The sequence below is a fragment of the Octopus sinensis genome, linkage group LG1 (assembly GCF_006345805.1).
Source record: "Octopus sinensis linkage group LG1, ASM634580v1, whole genome shotgun sequence".
Taxonomy (NCBI): Eukaryota; Metazoa; Mollusca; class Cephalopoda; order Octopoda; family Octopodidae; genus Octopus; species Octopus sinensis.
Genome location: NC_042997.1, coordinates 112,716,788 through 112,730,765, shown reverse-complemented (window position 1 = coordinate 112,730,765; position 13,978 = coordinate 112,716,788). Strand labels below are relative to the sequence as shown.

Genomic DNA, 13,978 nt, shown 5'->3' with positions numbered 1-13,978 from the left:
TGTCTAAACTGGTGTTGGGTGAGAGGCATTTGGATTACTGTCTGGAAGATGTTTAGGATGGCGTCTAGCAGGAAGTGCTAATGTTTGGCTCCGGCATGCAAATACGTGACATGTTCAAGCAAGCTTCTCAGGTAAATCCAAAGCCATCATTAAATAGGAAAGTGAGATTTCAAGAGTGGAAGAGTTTGAATTACATAAGAACTTACCGACCCTGAGATGGAGGAAGACCAAATACAACGAGAGGCCAAGAAATAGGACCTTTCCTGTACCATGTCGGAAGTATGGTGACAAGGACTGGAAGAAGGCCTTCATTCTTTCTATCAGTGACAGCATCACATTCTGCTCTTCTTCTGAAAGACGGATTGAAATATTCTGCCCATTAACAGGTTGTATATTGAAAAAAGTAAACAGAAACACATTAACACACAAATAAATATATAAACGTTCGTTCATCGTTTAACGTCTGCTTTCCATGCTAGCATGGGTTGGACGGTTTGACTTAGGACTGGCAAACTAGATGGCTGCACCAGGCTTCAATCTTGATCTGGCAGAGTTTCTACAGCTGGATGCCCTTCCTAACGCCAACCACTCCAAGAGTGTAGTGGGTGCTTTTACGTGCCACCGGCACGGGGGCCAGTCAGGCAGTACTGGCAATGACCTTGCTCAAATCTTTTTACACATGCCACCGGCACAGGTGCCAGTAAGGCAACGCTGGTAATGATCACGCTCGAATGGTGCCCTTCTACATGTCACAGCACTGGGGCCAGTCAGGAGGTACTGGCAACGACCTCGCTCGAATCTTTTACACATGCCACCGGCACAGGTGCCAGTAAGGCGACATACATAAATAAATAAATGTGTGTGTGTGTGTGTGTGTGTTCTTGTTTCAGTCATTAGACAGGCCATGCTGGGGCACCGCTTAGGATAAGTGAGATGCTTACAGCACCTAGGTTTCCCAAGCAGTCACCCATCTAAGTACTTATCTCAGCTTGACGTTGTTTAACTTTAGTGATCGGATGAGAACTGGTGCATTCTATACACAGGGTGCATCAGTCTTTTGAGGACATCTCTTTCAAGAGCTCTAACATTCTTCTGGTTTACTTTTTTTTTCACCTTACTTTTCAGATAAACTAGCAGTATCGCCCGGCACTGCTCAGGTTTGTTTTGACCCTTTAGAATTGAAATTTTTGAAAAGTAAATATTTTGCATTATGTAGCTTGTTATTCTCTTTAAGTGAACATTTTTTCTGGTTGAAATACACTGAAAAATGGCGACACAGCAGTCAAAAAATCGTAAAAAATAGGTATTTTCATAGAAAAAAAAGCACCTTTTTGATGTAAATAATTTTTGGTGTTAACATGGTCTGATTTGAATTTTTTTCTTCTATGGAAGGAAGAGCAAGCCTTCTTCTATCATACTCTCAATTTTGGTCAACTTCCGCCACAGGGTCTCGGAGGAGATAGTGTTAGTTGGAGGCTACCAAACCTGCCATACACAGACAACTTCAGCTTTATATATAGAGAGATAATATCAGATATCAGGATGACTCAGCCATTGAAAGGGCTGTAATTGCTGCCTTGAGAGCACAGCATGATAATACAGAGATTGGTCACTTACTGAAAGTTGTCTGATCTTTCATTGGCAAAGTTCAAAAGGAGTTGGAAGCTGCCAACAGGGATCTAAAATGAGCAGCTAAATGCAAAATGCAAGCATAGGGTCCTAATAACATTAGAACACTTGACTTTGTACAAAATGTCCAAGAAATAATTGATAAAACTCCAGAAAGTCAATCACAACTATTGCAAAAGACCTCAAGTTTTCAGAATGGACCCTCAGAAGAGTTGTCTATGAAGACATCCGGTACAGTTGCATGTGATGTGGAGGGGTCAGTTCAAGTCAGATGAGGTAAGAGAGAATCATCAAATCTGTGCAAAGTGCAGGTTAAAGTCAAAACACCAACAGGTTGGAATGCTTTAGTTTTTCTCCAATGAGAGAAATTTCAATCAGGATTAAAAAGCAAACAGAAAAAACAAGAGATGGTCATGCAAAGACCAAGATAAGGTTTCAAAGGTCATGCATACTAAACCCCTAGCAACTGTGAAGGTGCTATGGTTCTGGGAGTTGTCAACAATGCAGGAGATGTTGTGCCTTTTCACTTTTTTTTTTACTGGGCTTAAGAGTCAATGCTGCTGTCTACACAGAGGTGTTGGAGAAAGTTGTGAGACCCTGGATAGACAGGGTTCACAATCGAAGACCCTACGTCTCCCAGCAGGATTCTTCACTGTCTGATAAGGCTAGGACAACCCAAGTGTGCTGGCAAGCCAATCTCCATAATTATGTTCTTCCAGACACAGGGCCTCCTAGCTCACCAGACCTCAATCCACTGGACTATTATGTATGGGGCATAGTTGAGAGAGAGAGAGAGAGAGGTCAGTTAACTCCTGCTCCATAACACCATACAATCTGCCATAACCAGCACAAGTCTGCCATAATCAGCACAAGTCTGCCATAATCAGCACAAGTCTGCCATAACCAGCATTATGTCCAAAATGGATAAAGATCATTTGAATCAGGTGTGTCAATGCTTTCGACCTCATACTGAAGCAGCCATTGATGGAGTCCTTGAATAGGTGTGATAAAAGCATTCTCAGATTTTTTTGTAACCATTCGTTTTCAAATGCTGCTTTACTTTAATGAGATCTTTTTCTAGATTCATACAAATGACCTCAAAAAATCTGATACACCTTGTCTGTGTGTGTGTGTGTGTTTCATCGTTTAACGTCCACTTTCCATGCTGGCATGGGTTGGACGGTTTGAATGAGAACTGGCAAACTGGGAGGCTGCACCAGGCCCCAATCGGATTTGGCAAGGTTTCTACAGCTGGATGCCCTTCCTAATGCCCACTAGTCTGAGAGTGTGGTGAGTGCCTTTTACATGCCACCAGCACAGATGCCAGTCAGGTGGCACTGGCATTGGCCACACTCAAATGGTGCTTTTTATGTACCATCAGCATGGGTGCCAGCATACATATGTGGCAGTGTGGTTAAGAAGTTTGCCTTCTAACCATATGGCTTTGAGTTCAGTCCCACTGCATGGCAATTTGGGTGTTTTCCACTACATCCCTGAGTGGGTTTCGTAGGTGGAAACTGAAAGACATCCATCGATAGCTGTGAAATTATCACTTTGCTTGCAAACAGATGAGGGTTGGCAATAGGAAGGACATCTGATTATTTACATTTGATGGATATTTGTCCTCATCTTGTTTGTTGTTAACACAACATTTTGGCTGATATACCCTCCAGTCTTCATCAGGTGTTTTGGGAAAATTTCGAACCTGGGTTCTCATTCCTAAGGTATTTTTCGATGATATTATTATTATTATTATTATGATTATTATTATTCAGATCACTGCCTGTAATCGAACTCGGAATCTTGGGGTTAGTAGCCCACACTCTTAACCACTATGTCATATGCCCGTGAGCATAGAGGTTAAGAGCATGGGCTACTAACCCCAAGATTCCGAGTTCTATACAGTGACCTGAATAATAATAATAACAATATCAAAAAATACCTTAGGAATGAGAACCCTGGTTCGAAATTTCCCCAAGACACCTGATGAAGGCTGGAGGGTATATCAGCTGAAACGTTGTGTTAACAACAAACAAGATGAAGACAAATATCCGTCAAATGTAAATAATGTACATAATTCCTTGTCTCTTAAATATAGAACTGAGCATCTGATTGCACAAAAATCTGCCTCAATAAATTCTGTCCGATCCATGCAAGCATGGAAAAGTGAATGCTTAAATGATGATGATGATGTTACTAAATTTTAAAGAGCTTACCTTTCTTTGTAGGTGTTTTGATATTATTAAATTTCTCCATTTTACTATCTTCGTATCTTTTTGCTTCCGAGACAAAATTTTGTATCTGTTTTCTTTCTTCAGGATTCAGTTTAAGCATCTTTTCAACAAAATGCGAAATTTCCAAGTATTTCTTTTGTGGTAATAAGACTTCTTCAACAACCAGCTTCCCTACCGTTGTGTGTTCCTTCTCCAAGTTCTGTGGATTCTCCAGCCACAGACATGCTTGTTTTTGAGCCACATCGTATTCTTTAACCCATGACAAAAGGCCAATGCTAAAAGCGAAACAACAAAATGTTATAAAAATAGATTTCATTTAAATGTCAAACGTGAAATACATTAAAAATTTATTAATTATTGCAAAGACGAGACCGACATTTAGGACCATCAAGAAATGAGATTTTAGAAATTTTTAATTTATTACTTGCTTCACTAATTAGATTATGGCCATGCTGGGGTACTGCCTTAGGGTATTTTAGTCAAATAAATCAATCCTAAGTGTTCTATATTTTTTTGAAGCCTGGTATTTATTCTGTCTGTAAATGGAGCAGGGTTGAAAAATTCATAAAATTTTAAAATTTTTATTGAAAAGGCATCCCCTATTGTTCATCGTAGAAAAGCATTGACCAAAAATCAGTACTAAGTGAAGGAGTGGGGTTGAAAAATTCACAAATTTTCAAAATTTAAAAAAGTTTTCACTGAAAAGCATCTCCCATTGTTTTTAAGTATGAAATACAAAAAAAAAAAAGAAAAATTGGGCAAAATTGGTCTGGAAGTGGGGAATTCATAAAAAGTTTCCCCTCATCATTTGCAAGGGTATGATGACAGAAAAACTCCCCCATTGAAATGGAGAAAATCCAGCTTATATGGGTGTGTTATTCCACAAGTCTGCCAAGGAATTCTACTGTGAAAATTACCTGGTAAGATAGGATGCTCAGCTAGTATGTATGTGTATATATATATATGTATATATCATCATCATCGTTTAGCAGGGTTGGACGGTTCAACTGGGGTCTGGGAAGCCAGAAGGCTGCACCAGGCCCAGTCTGATCTGGCAGTGTTTCTACGGCTGGATGCCCTTCCTAACGCCAACCACTCAGTGAGTGTAGTGGGTGCTTTTTACGTATATATTTATATTGCCAATGATCTTAGTCACCTGTCATGGCCTCAACGATGCCATGACAAGTGACCAAGATGACTGTAGTCATGGCCGATGTTGGTGTCAGCTCAATGGCATGTAAAACACCAACCACTCTGCAGAGTGGACCCAGTGCTTTTTATGTGGCACAAGCCCAGGCGAGGTTAGTTTTGGCAAGATTTTCACAGCTAGATGTCCTTCCAGATACCAACCACATTACTGTGTGTGATGGATGCTTTTAACGTGGCACCAGCACTGGCAGGGTAACCGAGTAACTCACAAGACAAGGAATTATGAGAGGGACAGAGCATTTGAGGAGGGGAACTTGTGTCAGAGTGGGGGTGAAAGGTTAGAGTGTGATGAAGAGACAGGAGCAGGTGTCCTGCCACAACAGAGAGGGAGATCAGAGGTGATCCAGTAATGAAAAGGTTAATGTCCACTTTCCCTGTTTGCATCAGTTGGATGGTTTGATAGGAGCCAACGGAACCAAAAACCCCAAAACAAAACAATCACTAAATCGGCTTTGGACTTACCAAAGTTTTATCACTGTGGGAGGACACTGACTGATGTTTCCATAGATTTTATCAATGAAAGGAAGAACTTCTTTCCATTTATTCTGTTCACCGTATGCTTGTACTGCCAAAATTACAAAACTTTCATAACAAATTCTGAAATAAAGGGAAACACAAGATAAATTTAAATATCTTCAATATACATCACAAACTGTGTGTATATATTATGACCATGTACACATACAAACTGTATGTACATGTTATCAATATGAACACCTAAAGCACATCATTTTAACACTAATACTTTTACTGGTGATGTCATGTTGGTCCTGGATATCTAAAGACATCACTGCAGTCTTTGTTCTTCGTATGCTTAACATAGAGGGGTTGGACAAAATAATGGAAACACATAGCATCATAATTTTGAAATATCTATAAAACCATCGAAAGCTTGTTTATTTTTTTGTGTTTTTTAATTTATTATTAGTGTTGCTTAATATGTTTTGCTAAAATTGCTGTTTCTTTTCAGATATCATCAGAAAAAGGTAATTAAAATTCATTAAAATGATAGATCTATCGGACTTTCAAAGAGGTCAAATTGTTGGTGCTTGTATAGCAGGCCTTAGCGTAGTGAAAACAGCCAAAATGTTTGGTGCATCAAGAAGTACTGTCTCGAAAGTAAAGACAGGCTTTGAGAAAGAGGAAAAAACCTCATTGGAATAAAACTCCAGAAGAAAACCAAAACTTTCACATAGGGACTGTTGGACTCTTACGCGAATTGTTAGAAAATATCACAAAATTGCCGCAGAGCTTAATGACCACCTCAAGAACTCAGTTTCCACAAAAACTGTTCGCTGGGAGCTGCACAAAGCCAGACTTCATGGGAAGGCTGCAATCAGAAAACCACTACTTTCAAAAACAAACGTTGCTAAGCATTTAGAGTGGAGTAAAAACCTACAGAATTGGTCCCTAGAGCAGTGGAAGAATGTTATTTTCTCAGGCGAGTCATCCTTTACCCTATTTCTGACCATTGGCCGAGTATATGTGTGGAGACAGCCAAAAGAAGCATTTGGCCCAGACTACCTTCTTCCAACTGTTAAACATGGAGGAGGGTCTGTGATGATCGGGGATGGGGGTGTTATATCTTGGAAATCTGCCAGCCCAATGGTTTCCCTTCATGGCAGAATTAATAGTCAAGACTATTTAAGCATTTTATCTGATCAAATTCATCCTATGGTTGCAGAACTGTTTCTGGAGAGAAATGCAATCTTTCAGGAAGATGATGCACCAATTCACACAGCTAAAGTTGTTACTGAATGGCATGAGGAACGTTCTAGTGAAGCTGAAAATCTTATCTGGCCACCACAGTCCCTAGATCTCAATATTATTGAACATTTATGGTGCAATTTAGAAAAACAAGTAAGGAGTTGATATCCTCCACCATCATCACTACAAGAACTGGAGACTGTTTTAGCTGAAGAATGGACAAAAATTCCTTTGGAAACAATTTAGACTTTGTACGAGTCCATACCTCGTAGAATTCAAGCTGTAATTACTGTCAAAGGTGGTCCTACCCCATATTAAAATAAATTTGTTTGAAATTTTCAGGTATTTCCATTATTTTGTCCAATTTTGCTTGGATGCCCTTCCTAATACCAACCACTGCACAGAGTGAGCAGAGTGCTTTTACACGGCACCACACGTCTCCCTTTTTCTTTGCTTCATAGCTTCCTAGTTGCAAAGAGACGATCTTCTTTGTGAATCTTCTCTGGATTGCTAGCATGGGTTGGACAGTTCGACTGGAAAGTCATGAGGCTGCACCAGGCTCCAGTCTGATCTGGCAATGTTTCTACAACTGGATGCCCTTCCTAACACCAGCCACTCTGAGAGTGTAGTGGGTGCTTTTTTACATACCACCGGCACAGGGGTTAGAGGGGCCTTGCATCGACCACAATCGGATGGTGCTTTTTACATTCCACCGGCATGGAAGCCAGTCAGGTTGGCACTTGCATTGGCCACGTTCGGGTGGTGCTTTTTACATGCCACTAGCACAACTACAATTTTCAGTTGATTGTGATTTGATTTGATTTTGATGTCCTTGACTCAATAGGTCTCCTCAAGCACAGCATGTTGCCCTACAATCCAGAGAACTTTGGAGTGGGATGGTTATGCAACACTGATGTGAGTCACAGCTGTGAACTCACAGATCGAGCAGGACCACCTACCTGAAGGGATGTGTGATGTGTTTGCCTTCCTACTTACTAGAACTTTGATCTTTGCGACATTGACCCTAAGGCCCTTCGATTCTAAACCTTGCTTCCACACCTGAAATTTTTTCTCTAGTTCTGGTAATGATTCTGCTATGAGGGACAGGTCATCAGCATAGAGGAGCTCCCAGGGACATCCTCTCTTGAATTCCTCTGTTATTGCCTGGAGGACTATGATAAATAGGAGGGGGCTAAGGACTGAACCTTGGTGGACCCCCTACCTCAACCCAGACTTCTTCACTGTACTCGTTGCCAACCCTCACCTTATTGACAGCATCCCTGTACATGGCTTGCACAGTTCTCACTAACCATTTATCTATCCCTAGTTTCCTCATTGACCACCAGATAAGGGATCGGAGGACCCTGTCAAAGGCTTTCTCCATGTCAACATATATATATATATTATAAAGTTACAAAAAGTATTCCTTTTTATTTCACTAAATGAATCCCCAAACAGCTGTTAGAAATTGCAGCTAAATCTCCCAATAAGCACATCCATCTTAAACAACATGTTTTCCATGCTAGCATCACCAAAAATAATTCATAATTTCACCTCTGAAGTATCCTCTAGAACAAGTCCATCACGAAACAGTTTCAAAATAGATATCAAAATACTTCTGGGCTCACAGGCAAAAACTGCTACGAACTTCAGTTTGATGAAGTGGAAGCATATTTTAATCAAAGACTGCTTGGCTTTGTTAGGAGAAGACCCAGAGTGGGGAGGGTGAAACCTGCTTTGCATTAGGATTACATTATTAGACTTGGTAGAGCATATTAGCAAGACCTGAATTTCAGGGGAGGGGGCAAGTTGATTACATCAACACCAGTGTGAGCATTTAATTTATTGACCCCAAAAGGAAGAAAGGCAAAGCTGACATTAGCAGAATTTGAATAATAATAATAACTAATTCGTTTATTGGCCACAAGGGCTAACAAAAGTCAAATAAAAACATGTAAGGACAAAATACAAGACGAAAGTTACAAAAGGGTTTTGTCTGTTTGGAAAGTCCGTGTAAAAATGCAAGTTAACAACAAAAATATATAACAAGTAAAACTCCCAATAGGGGGAGGCACTTCGAAAAGGTTACTCGTGGAAAAACCCATAATAATAAAATGTCCTGAAATAATGTGAGGCAGTGGCTCCCATGGCTTTCAATCTTAACTGATTGGAAGTATTATCATGTACGTTTTGTCTTGGTATAAAAAGATGGGCTACAGAAAAATACTCTGTTCAATAGCACAAATTTGCTTGACCATAACCAGCTGAGCATGTCCCTTGGTGGTTGATGATATATGCATCTCTGATCATGAACAGTGGGGGAGCATTATAGCCATGTGTTGAGATGGATTCTTTAGGGTTTCAATCATTTACCCTAGGAAACATAGGTGCTTCATTCATTATCATTAAACAACCCTTATTCAAGGACCTTTTAAGCAGGATGGGCTATTCAGCCTGAAGAAAATTGTAACTGGGCCCCCACCTGCAAGGTCATGTGCTGTTTATCTTGATATGCGGTCACCATATTGCACATGTATGGTTGTGATGCATGTGCCTGTTGTACCCTTATCAGACGAGTATATAGGACTTGGGATATTTGTACCCCAGTGTCACTTAATGGCAAACATTGCTCTCTCACTCAATAATAGGCACAAGGCAATATGGAATTTGGGGGGGGGGATGGGGCTAATCAATTATATTAACCCCAGTGCTTGATGGTACCTTATTTATCGATCCTGAAAGGATGAAAGACAAAGTCAACCTCAGCAGAATTTGAGCTCAAAATGTAAAGAATCAGAAGAAATGCCGCAAGGTAAATTGTGCCAGCTCTCTACCTTACCATGAATAATAATAATTCTTTCGAATTTGGGCACAAGGCCAGCAATTTGGGGGGGGGGGGGTCAAGTCGATTACATCAACCCTAATGTTCAACTGGTACTTATTTTATTGACCCCGGAATTTGAATTCAGACCATAAAGACAGACGAAATGGTGCTAAGCATTTCGTCCATCGTGCTAATGATTTTACCATCTCAAAAATAATAGAACGAATTCTTAATGAAATCTGGGTATTCTGACGTGTGTGCCCCCACCTCCACAAAAATTGATGTTTTTAATGAAATGTTCTAGAAATACGTTTGAGGGTTCCAATTATGTCGAATTTGTTGTGTAAATTTTTTTGTGGTGGGAAGAGGAGTTTCAGAAAAATTTACACGAATCGGCTGTTTTGTTTCCTCGTAACTTCCAGAAAAATGGGTATTTTTTTAAAGAAATTTTCTACAAATACTTTTCAGAGTGTGTAAATTACGATTATATCGGAATTTGGTGCATGTGTGAGCATGCACACATCATACTTTTTTCCTCGAAACTTCAAGTTTCGTTTTGTAGATATATACGTGATGTGTCAGAGTCCACCAAATTTGTTTTTTCGTATTAAATTCAGATATAATTGTAATCTAAACACACTGAAATATATTTACAGAAAAATTTCACCAAAATAGAAATTACCAATTTTCCTGAAAGTTAGGACCAAACAAAACCGACTCGCGTGAATATCCCGAAACTCTTCACAGCACGATCGGAATTTTTTTTCTTTTTTTTTTTCACAATAAATTCCGATATAATCGGAATTTATACGACTGTCGGTGGGCACATATGTAGGAATGCATAAATCTCAAGCTAAAAGTTAATATAGGGCGTAACAAATATCAGAAAATCAAAAAAAAATGTGTGTAATAGGTGTAAAACAACTTCCTATGAACGAATATGAAAAAAAAATTTCGCGCACGCGAAAGGGGGGTGGGGGAGAGGCCTCGGAAAATTCACATCGGGAAGTTCCGAAAGCGTCTGAGGAGCTGACCCGGGCACCAAAACAAAAAATTCCTTAACTCGTTTCCATTCTTTTCGTTCATCAAATTCCAGGTGAACAAGGAAATTTGTGAACAAGGATATTTGAATTAGGGACGCTTTGTCGGGGGTGTGGGACAAATGAGGTTAGAGAATGGTTTATAAAAAGAATGAAGATCTATTTTACATTTAAAGTGATATTTAGAACATGAAAATGAAACTGCTAAAAATTTCTCGCAAAATACGAAATAACTTCGAATCACTAGAAACAGCAGTTAAATCCCCCTTTAACCATACCCTACTCTGCCGTCTTACAAAAGAAGGAAGGACACATTGAATAACGTTGCTTTTGATATAACACCTGAATAAAATGTGTGGGAAGTAGTTGTGGCTAAAACGCATTAGATCATAGGCCTGGTGACTCACTGACCTGGGGCTAAACAATAACAGTGGAATAATAATCAAATAAATCGATATAATTCTTTCAGTTAATATGTCCTCGTTTCAAGTCACCAAATAATTCGAAGCCTTCAAAATACTTTAATTTTTAATTATTTACAATATATTTCATAAGTTCAAGAGACAGTTCCTGCTTTAAGCTGACAGGTTTTAAAGTAAATATCCAAGTTGTTATGGCTACATTGTAAGTTTAAATAAAAGTATAGTTATGATGTAAAAAATCTAATATTACTAAAAGTATCTCATTGGGCGTTGTATTTCATTCTAAACTGATGCAACATTATCGACAGAGACAGTTACGAGTCGCCAGAAACAAAAGTTAATAAAAGTTTCTTAACAGAGAGAGACATGAAGAAATTTCCTTGTTTATGTATTTTAGTTTGGAAGCGAAAATTTGCGTTCAGGCATTTGTAATATAAACACCCAAAACATTAGAAACTTTTAGGCCTGTATTTTTAAAATGTTTCCTAGCTTTTTTTGGTACCACTTGAGAACAGTGGTCCCGGTGCGCGCACTCGCGCAAGCTAGTCGATTCTACGACTACCTAGCAAAGTAAATAAAACACAAACTAAATAATTTTCGTTAAACAAAGTAAATAAAACACAAAGGATCGACTAGTCATGGCTAGCTAGCTCGGATGCGCGAGTGCGCGCACCGGGACCACTGTTCTCAAGTAGTAACCTTTTTTTTCTCCCCCTAATTGTGACTCTGAATATAAAATAAATCAGAGAAACCATTCCAAATAAATAAATAGTGGATGTTTACGCACCCGTCATGGGAAAGCCGTTTGCATTTATCAAGCCCTTCAAGACACGTCGTGAGGCATTCAGAAAACTCCCGCAACATCAAGTGGACTTTGGCCTGATCGATAACATCTTTGCAATCCTTATTAATGAAATGAGGTTCCACAATCTCTACAGTTTCCTTTTCTGAAGAACTAAAGAAGACATTATTGTATTGCTTCACAACAGCTGTCATTCTTCATCACATGCTTTCCGGTGAACAGGGAGAGAAGTTCTCCTCTAAACAAATGACCTGAAATTGTAAACAGCCTTGACATAATGGTGCTAAATATAAAACGTTTTGATGTTTAGCATAAACAAAAAACCACGAATTTGATTGGTAGCCTTGGAAGAATGTAAGGCAAAGTTGACTAGTGAGATAGGTTGAATAAAATGAATGCATAGCTATATCATTGGTAATATTTTAAATGATAAATGCGTTTCTGGTTAGTATTCTTGTTACCTTCTTTTACAGTCTGACATCCTAATTTTTTAGGGGAGGATTAAACGAGAATAGTATATCTGACATGTAGATTCATCAGTCCTTGTCTCATGACTTTATTATAAGATTAGCAAGACCTGTGAAAATAGGATTTTGAAGGTACTCGATAATTTTAACTGGGATTTAAATATTTGAAAGTTATTGATCGCACTAAAATTGGTTTTTTTTTTCTTTTATAAATTGTGTTATGCGGAATTAATGTATAAAATAACTATATTCACTTGAAAAAACAATTATCAAACTCTGATGTGTATTCAAATATTCATTCATCTTAAGATCACTCTGCACACAATATTCTTGGTCAGGGTTTTCGTTCCTTTTTTCCCATGACTGTCGATATCCACTATTGAATTTGAACGCTCGATTACTTGCAAACTCTTGACAATACGGCATACAGCTGTTCACAGCAACTGTATCAAAAGTTTGTCATTGCGATTTATTCATTGTCGTAGCATAAGACAAACTGGGAACTGAGTTCTTTCGAAGTTAAAGAGCAAGTTGGGACCACTTTGTGTGAGCTTGACTCAGGGAATGAGAACACACCAGCCAATAAGAGTGCCAGTTATTTGCTTGAATGTTCATAAATCGCTAATACAAGACTTGTTCTATTTCTTTACTTCATCCTAAATCAAAAGGCCACGTAAAAGCATTATTATCAAGCTTCCCGCGCCCTTAAATGTTATTTATGAGAGTGGCATTCCTGAGAGTTTGAGGAAATGATGAAAATAATTTATTGTTGCAGGTGTTCCTGCATTACAAGCTAAAGAAATATTCAGATGAAACAACGTATATGGCAAGTGAAGAAAGTCTTCATTAGAAATTCGACATTCGGCAAATTTTTTACACATTTTTGTTGCTGCGGTGTTTTCTTCGATCGTTCCAAGTTGTAGCTGTACAAACAGCTATTTGTGGAGAGTGAACACCACCAGGAACTGAATCACTCTGGGGTTTTGATGCTCAATTGAACTGTATTTGTAGGCTGTGTTCATGAAAGGTTCTAGTCAAACTATCATGTGAACAACAGCTGTTGATTGGACAACAAATGGGTTTGTGCACATGATCAAATTGTAATTTCTATGTGGCAAAACGTGGGGTTGAAGCCAATTGTCACAGGTTTTAATAAATTGAGGAATTCAACTAAGTAATGACCAGATTAAATGGGGTCACCAGAGCGTACTTTATCTGGATTATAATAAGTAATAATATCTCCTAGGATTTCACTAAATACTTCTTCATTTATTGAGAAGCAACCAGAATTCTTTGGCAAAAGTATTACATGTCTTCAGCTCTCTTCATGAGATGTATTACTGAAGATATCTTTAAACAGAGAGCCACTAACAAATGAAATTTTCAATGCCATTATCTGATGCATGTGGCTCATTGAATTGGCTAGTAGTTCCATAGCCAAGTTGTCACCAGGAGACAAAATATCTTTGCTTTTTGATGCTCTCAAGTTCTTGCTTAGCTTGTTTGAAGCATTATCATAAAGTATATTTCTTACTTTGAATGCCAATGATTGCTTCTTGAGTTCCTATAAGCAAAAGGAGTAATAATTGTCTGAAAATGCCTCCCAAAACTGTAAACTTCCCTCCAAATACATCATTGTTATCG

At 38.8% G+C, this 13,978-nt stretch overlaps 1 protein-coding gene across 7 annotated transcripts in view; it reads right to left on the bottom strand.

The window, feature by feature from the left end:
* LOC115218585 (peroxisome assembly protein 26) overlaps positions 1 to 12,129 on the bottom strand; it is a 32,180-nt gene extending 20,051 nt beyond the window's left edge. For 2 of the 7 annotated variants that reach the window (XR_004999713.1, XM_036503960.1), the window contains exons 1-4: positions 11,853 to 12,126; positions 5,535 to 5,669; positions 3,846 to 4,138; positions 207 to 350 (exon numbers count right to left, since the gene is read on the bottom strand). Coding sequence is in view for 6 of the 7 variants with exons in the window: in XM_036503960.1 (XP_036359853.1) it covers positions 207 to 350; positions 3,846 to 4,138; positions 5,535 to 5,669; positions 11,853 to 12,061 (781 nt within the window). In the remaining variant the exon portion in view is untranslated. Of the gene's footprint in view, positions 1 to 206; positions 351 to 3,845; positions 4,139 to 5,534; positions 5,670 to 11,852 lie in introns of all 7 variants that reach the window. The other 5 variants (XM_029788495.2, XM_036503954.1, XM_029788489.2 and 2 more) reach the window with 4 other exon arrangements.
* Between the last annotated feature and the right edge of the window lie 1,849 nt (positions 12,130 to 13,978).